Source organism: Arachis hypogaea, chromosome 12, assembly GCF_003086295.3.
Source record: "Arachis hypogaea cultivar Tifrunner chromosome 12, arahy.Tifrunner.gnm2.J5K5, whole genome shotgun sequence".
Lineage (NCBI taxonomy): Eukaryota > Viridiplantae > Streptophyta > Magnoliopsida > Fabales > Fabaceae > Arachis > Arachis hypogaea.
Window position 1 is genome coordinate 12127437 of NC_092047.1, and position 13108 is coordinate 12140544.

A 13108-nucleotide genomic window follows, 5' to 3' on the forward strand; every position below is an offset into this window, starting at 1 on the left:
TTTTTATTCCTTCAAAACATATCTTAATAAAAATATTTGTAACAATAATTTACATCCAATAAGAATATCTTAACGAGCAGTTACATCATTCTGTCATGGGGTAAAATAGGAAAAAATAATCGACACCTAACTCTCTGTATTCCTAATATAAATTGTTATAGATAAGGATAGTTTCTTAAAATTTTGGGGTGTCCGGGCCACTACTCACCCCCTCTAGGTCCGTCGCTGATTGCTAGCTAATTAATTAATAATAAAAAATAATAGCATCTATTTACTTTTTAGTATTTCTCAATTTCTATGCATTAATAAAAAATATTTTTAAATATTTTTTTCTTACACAATCAATTTCACGAATAAAGTATCAATAAAGTATCGAAACGAATAATTGCAAAATTAGAGATTCTATTCACTGACTTCGATTTTGTAATCAAAACGATGGTTTATTTTTTGAACACTACAATGAAAAACTTGATTGGACCTTTGCTGATTGCTGCAACGGTGATTAACGATGAAGAAATAGTGGATATTAAATAGACGGATGAAAATTAAAAAAAATTGGATATTGAGTAGATGGATGTTCCAAAGAAAAACAATTAAATTTTTTATAATCAAAGAAAATGATACACGATTTCAATGGTGGGATTGAATAATTAGTGATGGATTATTCACCAATTTATAATGTTAATATTAAGGAAAAGATAAGATTAGTTTATCTACATAAAAATAAAACAGAAAAAATTGAAGATAGAATTTTAAAGATAAGATAGATGAATAATAAGATAATTTCTAAAAAGATAACAAGATTGAAATAGCCGCATATCACATTTCAATCGATTGGGTACCATTACCAATCGATTGAAATTGGCAAAACATTCAACTTTATCACCTTCCAATCGATTGGATTACATTACCAATCGATTGAATTTGGCTAAAACTTCAATGTCATCACTTTCCAATCAATTGTATTTGGCAAATCCATGTTGTTTTCGTGAATTCAATCGATTGAGTAACAACAACAATCGATTGGTTTAAGTTTTTTACCATTCTACCTTACAACTTTCAATCGATTGTTTTGTGATATAGTGTAAACCAATCGATTGAGTTATCATTCAATCGATTGATTTGAAAAACCAATCGATTGAATTTCAAGGAAACACGATTTGGAAGCCATGGACGAACGTAACGAGATCAAAGTTAATTTTTTAATCAATTGGAATTATTAGGATGAATGGAGGATATAATTGGTTGTTATTTTTGTATTTGATTGTTAATAAATATAATAGATAATTGATAAAATAATAATTTATAAATAAAAAACTATTTTTATAATTAAATAAAATATATAGGGTTGATTTGTAATTAAAATTAGTTCAAGGACTATGTAACAATTGATAAAAAAACTCCAAAAACATGTTTTCTACTTGGACCACTAAGTGGTTCAAAGGTTCCTGGACCACCGAATCCTGAGCCAACTTAGTTTGTGAAATCTTTTATTTTAAACAAATAACTTTATCAACTCAGGATTCGGTGCTCCAGGAACCTTTGGACCACTTAGTGGTCCAAGTAAAAAACATGTTTTTGGAGTTTTTTTATCAATTGCTACGTAGTCTTTGAACTAATTTTAATTACAAATCAACCCCATATATTTTATTTAATTATAAAAATAGTTTTTATTTTATAAATTATTATTTTATCAATTATCTATTATATTTATTAACAATCAAATACAAAAATAACAACCAATTATATCCTCCATTCATCCTAATAATTCCAATTGATTAAAAAATTAACTTTGATCTCGTTACGTTCGTCCATGGCTTCCAAATCGTGTTTCCTTGAAATTCAATCGATTGGTTTTTCAAAACAATCGATTGAATGATAACTCAATCGATTGGTTTACACTATATCACAAAACAATCGATTGAAAGTTGTAAGGTAGAATGGTAAAAAGTTTAAACCAATCGATTGTTTATACTTTCCAATCGAATGAATGCCTCAAAACAATCAATTGTTGTTGTTACTCAATTGATTGAATTCACGAAAACAACATGGATTTGCCAAATACAATCGATTTGAAAGTGATGACATTGAAGTTTTAGCCAAATTCAATCGATTGGTAATGTAATCCAATCGATTGGAAGGTGATGAAGTTGAATGTTTCGCCAATTTCAATCGATTGGTAATGGGATATCCATCTACTCAATCAATTGGTAATGTTCTCATTTTTCAAAATTCTGTAGGATTTTGCACAATTTATTCTATTCTACTTTCATAAATCACAAATAGGTTGTACAAATCCTCATTAATCCAATTTTTTTTTCAATCACCATGATCGGGATCTTATTATCTTCTTGCACCAATATCAATGTATTAACATAAGAACAATTTTTATCACTTAACTTAAATCATTGATCCTGTAGTTTGGTCTAGTTTGGACGAAGGAAATGTATTTCTACTAGTATTAATTAAATCCGTGATAATACATGACGAAATTATTTTGGTAACCAAGTTTAACCAAGTTGGTTCAATAGCTTATTGGTATAATAAAAAACAATTGATTGAGTAGATGGGTACCATTACCAATCGATTGAAATTGGCAAAACATTCAACTTCATCACCTTCTAATCGATTGGATTACATTACCAATGGATTGAATTTGGCTAAAACTTCAATGTCATCACTTTCCAATCGATTGTATTTGGCAAATCCATGTTGTTTTCGTGAATTCAATCGATTGAGTAACAACAACAATCGATTGTTTTGAGGCATTCATTCGATTGAAAAGTATAAACAACCGATTGGTTTAAGCTTTTTACCATTCTACCTTACAACTTTCAATCGATTGTTTTGTGATATAGTGTAAACCAATCGATTGAGTTATCATTCAATCGATTGTTTTGAAAAACCAATCGATTGAATTTCAAGGAAACACGATTTGGAAGCCATGGACGAATGTAACGAGATCAAAGTTAATTTTTTAATCAATTGGAATTATTAGGATGAATGGAGGATATAATTGATTGTTATTTTTGTATTTGATTGTTAATAAATATAATAGATAATTGATAAAATAATAATTTATAAAATAAAAAATTATTTTTATAATTAAATAAAATATATGGGGTTAATTTGTAATTAAAATTAGTTCAAGAACTACGTAATAATTGATAAAAAAAACTCCAAAAACATGTTTTTTACTTGGACCACTAAGTGGTCCAAAGGTTCCTGGACCACCGAATCCTGTGCCAATTAACTTTTGAAAGATATATTTATAAATGTTATAACATTTTATATTTGGTAAATTAAATTAAAAGTGACTTTTAATAAGTACAAATAATAACAACAACTATATTTAGTAAAATAATTTTTAAAATTTAAAATAATCATAATAAACATAAAAATAGAGAGAATTTTGACTGTAAATGAAATTTGGCATCAATAATTTAATCAAGAATAAATATAAATATTTATTAATATATAAAATTATATTAGAGATTTTTTAATTTTGATAAATATAAACTAACTTAAAAAAATATTTTTTTAAATATTTTTAAAAATATCTCTAATATTTTAAAATTACAAACATAAATATATAATTATTTTGATATACCAAATACAAAATAAAGTACTGGTGTCTCTTTAAAAATTTTAACAAAACAAGGCTAACATCACTCTCCTATATTATGTTATCTCTACGATATATTTTGATACTTAGCATATCTCAAATATTCAATTAAAAAATAGTTAAACTATTATTTTCTTTTAATACAAAAGAAATACATAAATACTTTTAACTCGAGGTTTTGAATACCAGAATGAAAAAATAGAATAATACGACTAAAATGTAAGGACATTATAATTATTTTTAGACAATAATAAAATATGAAAAGCTAAACATAAAGAAGTGCAACTGTGATGTATAATGAGAATACCTTTAACAAATTTTCAATTTGGATTTATATTAATAAAAAAATATTATAATTTAATAAAATTTAGTTAAAAAATGTGATAAAAATGAAAATAAGAAATAACTATGAATAGAAAAATATATCATAAAAATTTATTTGAGATAAACAAATAATTATTTTATGTATGTTCATTTATTTAAAAGTATTTTTATTTACCTATTATTTTAAGCATTATTAAGATTATATTCATTTTTGTGTTAATATGTGTTCCTTTTTTTATTTAGATAATTATTTTTTATTAAACTTTTTGTTCCATAATATCTCACTTTTAACATTCTAGCTAGGCTAATATACGTTTTTATTTTATTTTTTTGGACAAGTATATATTTTAAAATAAATATATGACATATTTTTTTATAATCTAATTATTTCTTTTTCTTCACCACTTTGATTTTTTTTTATTAATCAATAAATGCATTTATTTAGAGTAATATATATAAAAAAGGATGCATCGAGTATAATTTTTTAAAATTGACGAAGATAAATTTGTATATGTTTTTAACATTGCATTTAATTTATGCTATTACAACTATTATATATATATATATATATATATATATATATATATATATATATATATATATATATATATATATATATATATAAGTTAAATATGCTAAGAGTGGTACAAAATTCAGCAGTTAAGAAATTGATCATATATCCTTTTTTATTATATATTGATATAAATTTTAGAAATGAAATACTGAAAATTGGCAATATATATATATATATATATATATATATATATATATATATATATATATATATATATATATATATTGTTAGCATTGTTTTATGGTCACGCCAAAAGAGATATTAATTAAAATAATTTTGACAAAATGATCAATGTGGGTAAATATAAAATTCTAAATATCTATTTATAAAATGTTTAATTTGAATATAGTGGTAAGTGACAAATAAATAATTAGAAAATACATTATGCTAATCATATCTAAATCTTTATAGACAAATGATACATAGATTTTTTATATCAATTTCAAACTATCGGTAAAGAAATTTATATATTGCCTATTAAATTTGATAAGATGTTTAATCGTCTTTCCAATAAAAAACTCAGAATTTATTTACTATTTTTTCTGTAATTAATTATATTCACCATTATTGTTATTTTTGATAAAAAAATTTGAAATGTTTAAAGTTCTAATTAATCTTTTTTATTATATTTATTTTCTTGACATAACAAAACTCAGAGTCGTCTTGATCTTGGCAATCACTCGGAGCTGAAAGATTTATGGCTTGATAAAGTGCATATCTCAGATGAGGCCTTCTCCTTTGGTTTTAATTCAGAAAGTCTAGTGGTGAAAGAGTGTGATGAATTCTTTACAACCGCAGTACTACCTTCTCATTTACTTCCCTTCCTCAGTCGATTACAAGAGTTGGAGGTGCGGAGATGCAATTCTGTTGAGGCCATATTTGAAGTCAAAGATACACCAACAGATATTGTTATTCCTTTGAAGATATTAACTTTGGAGGAACTTCCAAATCTGAGGCATGTTTGGAACAAGGATTCTGAAGGAAAGTTCAGTCTTCCCAAACTGGAGGAGGTTATTGTTGATAAATGTGCAAGCATAAAATCGGTGTTCCCAGAATCAGTTGGCAAGAGTAACATACAAATGTTAAAAGTGAAGAACTGTGCAGAGTTAGTTGAAATTGTCGCTGGAGATGATGTAGCCAAACAGGTTAGCATCTTCTCCACGCTATCTTCTTTGGAGCTGTGGAATTTGCCAAATTTGAAGTGTTCATTACTACTATCGCATTTGCTACCTTTCCTTCATAAATTACAAGAGTTGGTGGTTGGAAGATGTGGTTCTTTGGAGACTATATTTGATGTGAAAGATGCACCAACAAAAGAAGAAGATACAAACATGATTATTGTTATTCCTTTGAAGAAATTGACTTTGGAGAAACTTCCAACTTTGAGTCATGTTTGGAAAGGAAAGCTCAGTCTTCAAAAATTGGAGGAGGTTATTGTTGATGAATGTGCAAGCTTAAAATCCTTGTTTCCAGAATTAGTTAACATACAGAGGTTAGAAGTGAAGAATTGTGAGAAGTTAGTTGAAATTGTCTCCAGAGATAAACTAGCCAAAGAAGAAGAAGCAAATAAACAGGTTAATATCTTCTCCAAGCTATCTTGTCTGAAACTGTGGAATTTGCCACATCTGAGCTACATTTATCATGGAATGGAAGACTCTGAATTTTCATTATCAAATGCATTACTACCATTGCATTTGCTACCTTCCCTTCATAAATTGGAAGAGTTGGTGGTTGGGAATTGTGGTTCCTTTGAGACAATATTTGATGTGAAAGATGCTCCAACAAATGATGTGGAAGATACAGACATAATTTCTGTTGAGGCCATATTTGAAGTCAAAGATTCACCAGTAAATGATGTGAAAGATATTCTTTTGAAGAAATTGACTTTGGAGCATCTGCCAACTCTAAGCCATATTTGGAACAAGAATCCTAAAAGAAGTAGTCTTAGCTTTCCATGTCTGGAGGAAGTGGTTGTGAATGGATGTAAAAGCCTCACAAGCTTGTTGCCAGCATCATTGCCCATGTCTAACATGCTAAAGATAGATGTGAAAAACTGTGAGGAATTGGTTGAAATTGTTACAAAAGATGAAGCAGACAATGAAGAAACAAATAAGGAGCTTATTATGTTCCCTAAGCTAACCTCATTGACTCTGCACAATTTGCCAAATTTTACATACATTTATGCTGGAATGCAAATTCTAAATTTACCCGAGTTAAGAGAGTTGGATATTTCTCTTTGTAAATTTGCAACGGATTCCATTGCAAAGGTACGAAAGCTCATACCTTAAAAATATTCGTAACTTTCTAATCTTGTTAGCTTTATATATAATATGCTTATTTCTCCATAGAATATGTACTTTTGAGAAAACTACATTTTATTTATCACAATAAACAACTCATTCTTATTTTGTTTGTTAATAACTTAATATATCTCCCGCGCACCAATCCAAGTCTTTTAAATCATTCATAATGAGGCAAATGCATGTATCTAATATGAGAAGCTACCCACCATTAGAAAATACGAGCAGCTTTTGCCATTTCTAATCTCTTGCTTGTATATGTGGTAATAGCTTGTATGCACATCTAAGAGTCAATTTAAGAATTGCATGCTGAACATATAAAATTGCATATGCATATATCGATTTATATTAATAACCTGTTATACGTAATAATGTTAGATATTCGTTTCAAAAATTCGTTAACATAGTTTATTATTTTGTCAAAAAAATAATTTTAGTCTTAATAAAAATATACAATACTAAACTTATTTAATTCTTTTATGATATTACTTAAAGAAATAAATACTTCTGCCTTTCTTTTGAAAATAAGCTTATTGAGAAAAGTTAATTCCATTGATTTGTTGCCCTCGTATATTTTAAGTATAATGTCAAATAATATTTTTAAAATTATCTACCATAAATTCTAGTTTGGCAATGAACTCAAAAGAATTGATTCTTATTTTGAGTTTAGGATTGAATTAAGAGTATCTATAAATTTTAAACAAAAAGACCGAAAATAGTGAGTTAATATTTTATTTAAAAATCATTCAACTATTTTGTAATAAACTTTGTCACAATAATACCTTTTTTTAACTAAAAAAAAAAGGTGCCAAATTCTTTATTAAATTTGTTATTTACTGTTGAAGAAATTGATCTTTTTTATTTAAAATATTTTTAAATTCAATTGTCATGTGAAATCTTTTTTTACTTATAACAAAAGCTATATTGATCGAGTAAAATAATCTTTTATCACATGTTATCTTCATCATCAAGAGAAGAGTAATTTCTATAACAAAAGCTATATTGCTTCTACATGCTTCATTTATTTTATTTTATTTGGAATACTTTACGCATTTTGCAACATTTAAAACACGGAGAAGGTAAATTATGTTGCCATGTCATGATGATGGTGTGTTGTCCTTCTTACTAAATTTGAATCCAATGGAGCAGGTTGTTACCCCTCACTTACAGCAACTGTCAATAGACAAGGCAGGTGTGATGATGCTTGACAATGAACTGCTTCATTTGGACCCCCAAAACATAACATATCTGAGATTGCAGGGCTTTAATGATATTGATGACTCAGATGCCGCATCTGCCTTTAATTTCTTCCCAAATAAGGTGCCACTTCCCAATATTCAAATCCTTGTGGTGGCCGACAGTGCTTTCAAAGAGATATTCCCCTTACAAAAGCCTGAGATTATTCATTCACAGCTGCTTGTTCAAGAATTGGAACTGAGGAATCTGCACAAGCTTGAATCTATTGGGTTAGACCACACCTGGGTAACCTTCTCTAATCTCACATCGCTGAAACTTGAGGGTTGTGCGTCTTTGAAGTCTTTGTTCACTTCCTCAACCGCCAAATGTCTTGTTCAACTTGAACAGTTGCGCATATCCAACTGTGAAGCACTCGAAAGTTTAATGGTAGATTATCAACGACATGATGGTGATCATGATGTCATCATATTCGAAAAGCTTGAGAAAGTGTCTCTTAGCCAAATACCAAAACTTGAGAGCTTCTACAAAGGAAACTCAACTTTGAATTTTCCATCTTTGGAGGAAGTTGAGGTCACTGAATGCAACAAATTGGAGTATATGTTCACATTCTCAACTGCCAAAAGCTTGGAAATTTTGCATAAGATGAAGATTTCCAAATGTGAGTCATTGGAAACAGTAGTTTTGGCAACACAAGAGGCAAACCAACAACATGAAGATCTCACATTCCCAGACCTCGAATATCTGACTCTTAGTGAATTGCCAAAACTTGAAAGTTTTTTCACCGGAAACTCATCAACTTTGAATTTCCCAAAGGATGAGTTTGAAGTTTGCATCAGTCAATGTGAGAGCATGAAAACTTTCTCACATGGTCACGTGGAAGCACCTAAATTATGGAAGGTGGAGATAGATGGAGTTGATTGCTCAATAGAGAATCGTCTAAACGCTACAGTTAGCCAACAATTTGAGAATCGATCGAATAAGCAGCATTGATGAGTTAATTAGTACAATCATAATTTAAAATGTAAGTTATTCTCTATCTACTCAATTTGCATCTTTTTTGACTTTTCATGTTATACGTTGCACCAAACAATGGAGGAAGTTTCTGTTTTGAAATGTCATTTAATTTGCTTCCTCCATATTCGTTTATGTAATATTTTTGACATTGCTCATTTTATTATCCAATGCTTGTCTTTTCTGAGAATTTAAAAAAGAAAAGTACAGTTAATTTGTTTTGAGTTAACTAGCCCTTGTATACAAATTCTTGCAGGAAATTTGTTGCTTGCTGAGAGAAGCTTATTTTCAATGCATGCATTTGTTACCAGTTAGCCTTGCAAAACTAGTAGTCTAATCAAGGAGTAATGGACGAATAAATAAGGATGGTTAGTAAGATTTTTTTATTTTAAAAAATAAATAAAGTTGGAAATGGTTATGCTTTCATTGTTTATGGATACAATCTCATGATTATGACAAATTGATAACTAAAATTATTAGGCCAAGTAACCAATTAGCTAGAAAAAACACAAGTTAATTTGACGCAGTTACATATTTCTTTTTGCTACAGGAAAGTCTTACTATAATAAGTTTGTGTAACAATCATTCAACTCAAATCATAAAGAATGTTGCTTTTTTCAATCTTGTAACTTTTTTAACTTTAGTCAATATTATCTAATACAATTTTTTGTAAAATTTATTTTTTAGGTTCTATGGGACACCAAATGCAGGAGGAGAATATAAGTAGATCCCATGAAAGCAACAAATATTCATTTCTGTTTGAGTGTGGTGTGTTGTGCATGATATAAATAAATCCCCTGTATTATTATGCAGGAAGAAGTGTATGATTCCTTTTTAACTTTTAAGTGACAAAGCTATAAGCTTAGTGTGTTTTATGAATAAATTATATTTTAGATTTTTATACAAGATATAAAGTGTGTGTGGTTAAGTTATTGAGAGCATTAGTGCACTTTCATGTATGAAAGTAGATTGTAATAATTTTACAATATTGAAGGAGTGTGTGGTTTGTGTTCTAATAAGAACTGAGTAGTTAAAAATGGCATGTAGATATATTTCTTATTTCTACATAACACCATTTTAATGCATAACTTTGATCTTATGTTACTATAAAAATTCAAGTTGTGTATTGTAAACAGCGTATTGCTATGCTAACTATGACATGTATATTTTCTTTTTAAAAAATTGTGATTGTTGGATAAGATTGTAATACAGGGAGTTACTCACATAATGACGCTTAAAACATCTTTTACGTTTTTTAATAATTAAAATTTAACCTATATAATCAATCAAATTATGTTATTTTTGTCAAAATTAGACCAAACAAACTAGTTTAACCGAAAAATCGGTAAATCAAATCTTGATAAGATTTAAATTAATATTTTTTTATAAAAAATAACTATAATACATTTATTATAAAAAATGACTAAAATCTTTTTATTATATATATTAATTTTAAAAATTCTAAATTTTAATCTTATGACTGTATAGAAAAAAAAAAGAGTTAGAATTTTAATATATATATATATATATATATATATATATATATATATATTAAGTCATTTTCTATAATAATGGTATTGTAATTATTTATATAAAAGATATTATTTTAATCAGTTTAAGATTTAGTTTATCAATTTTTTGGTCAAATCAATTTATTTGATGTGATTTTAATAAAAAAAATCTAATTTAATCGATTATATAAATTAAATTTTAATTATTAAAAAAATATTTTTAAAAAAAAGACGTTTTAAACATTTTTATGTAAGTGGCCCTCAATTACAAATATACTGCTACCAATATACAGCTAGCAAATAATACAGACGAGTGTCTCGGGCAAGATTAATTGGATATAATTATTTCATGCAACTCTTTCTATAATAGTGCAATATGTTTCCTTTTACAAGATTTAAGATCAGAGGTATCATCAACTCTATCACAACATGAACGAATTTTGGAATACAATCTTGAGCAATAAGAAAGGACGTCAACTACTAATAAAAATAGAAAATCATAATACCCGCCAGAAGAACAAATGCCAATATATGTCAATAGTGAAGCAGATAAACCAGCCACACCCACTCCACCAAAAGTCGATAAAAACTAATATGAAAAAAATGTTCAGATATATTGACAGTATCATAACTAAATTTAAGTAACAATAAACAAACAAATAAATAATGATGTCAAATACAAAAAGAAAACAATAAAGAAAACTTTTGTTACTTAAGAAGATTCACATGAGATGGAATTCATAATAGTGCAAAGCTTGCAAGGATCAACAACATAGTGAGGTATTGCAAAAACACTAAACGAAAAAATAAGTAAAAAATGGCGCAGCAACATATATAGATGAGTCAAGCACCAGAAGCAAGTAAACTCGAAGCCTCAGGATAAGACATCTTGGCTCCTTGCAAATTCCACGAGACAAAAATGGGTATCTTCACCTTCTCACACACAGCATTGACTTCCTCGCTAAGATCTTTCGGATCATCATTATCATATATAAGAAATCAGCACCTTCGGATTTAGTTGCATTTACTGCAGCATCTACTGTTTGGACCATCCTAGCTACCAAGGGAAGTACCACCGATTCAGATTTCGAATCCAACATAGTATTTCTAGCAGCAACAGTGGGGAGACCTAAAAGAGAGAAAAGAATATAGAAAGCAGATACAATGTAAGACATTAAAAACAAGTGAATTTTTTTCTTTGTTGGTGTAATCTACGCTAATAAAATTGGTTAATGGTTAGACTATTTACATATAAATCGAATAAAATTGATTGGATTTATCATGTGTATTCTATACAAGTAATAGTAAATCGAGTTGATTCACTACAGCATATACACAGTGAAACATTTTACTACTTATACATATTATTGATGCATTTAACTTAAAGAGTATAACTTTGATGTACTTACACAGTCGTACAATTACATCCATTTATTTGGATGACTATTTATGTAATTGGATGCATGTGTAAAATTACTTTATACTTTCAGTGCATCAAAATTAAATTCTTAAGGTAATCATCATTAATTTTAAAATATATATGTCAATAAAAAAATACTCTCATTTGAATTCAAATAAAACATTAAAAAAATTAAAATGAATAAGAATAGAAATATAACTTTTATTTTTTATTTCAAATTTCAAAAAAAATTAAATTTTTATAAACTTATTATAAATTTAAAACAAAACCATAATTAATTTTTAAAAATTTATTAAAAATTATTATTTAATTCATCAGTATCTAAAGAATCATTATTAGAACTTTTGATGTTAAAAAAATTATTATAAAATATAGCGTGACATAAGAATTAAAACTTGGTTATAAAATATAAAAAGATCAACTATATTTATTTAAAAAATAATTAAAATATAATATCAATTAAAATATCATTTAATTTGTGAAAGTAAGTGTAGAATATATATTTGATATTTCATAAAATTATTTATTATTTTACTATAAAAAAGATTTAATTATGCTATTTATGTTAGGTTTGATTATTCTAGTAGTTGATTATTAATTAAAATAATATTATATAAATTAATATAAAATTTGAATTCTATATATAATATTAAATTATTTAAGCATGCTTTCTTATTTTCATCATCTTTTATCTGCTTGTCATAGGTAGTCAATAAATTGAAGTCCATGCAAATTGAGTCGAGGCATGTAAGTTTTTCATCTAGCTATGACTTTCGAAGGGACGATTTGAAAGAGCTTCACTTATCTGGCTTGCCGCATAATTCTCATATTCCACATTCTTTCCTTCATAGTAACCCTAACCTGAAGAGTCTATGGTTGAAGGATTGTCGCTATCTCAAAGATTTGATGCCTCAAGAAATTATAGTTAGTTGAAAGCCGTTAGGGGTCAGTTGTTCTAAAGCTGAAAATCTTGAATTTAATAGACTTGACTTATCTTGAGAATGTTGGATTTGAACAAGACGCAACACTTGAAAAGATAGAGTCATTGATTATTATAAAGAATTGTGGCAGTTCATATATGAAAACTATATACCTTCTTTGCTATCAACAATAGCATGGAGGATTCGCTCCTCAAAGTTTGTTATG

General features: G+C 27.5%; 1 protein-coding gene across 2 annotated transcripts in view; it reads left to right on the forward strand.

Annotated features, from left to right (window-relative positions):
• Positions 1–10144, forward strand: part of LOC112729695 (uncharacterized) — a 35702-nt gene extending 25558 nt beyond the window's left edge. For both annotated transcript variants that reach the window (XM_029290584.2, XM_029290585.2), the window contains 4 exons: positions 5180–6790; positions 7973–9041; positions 9288–9399; positions 9719–10144. In XM_029290584.2, the coding sequence (XP_029146417.1) occupies positions 5180–6790; positions 7973–9010 (2649 nt within the window). In that variant the 3' untranslated portion in view covers positions 9011–9041; positions 9288–9399; positions 9719–10144. The remainder of the gene's footprint in view (positions 1–5179; positions 6791–7972; positions 9042–9287; positions 9400–9718) is intronic.
• The last annotated feature ends 2964 nt before the right edge of the window (positions 10145–13108 follow it).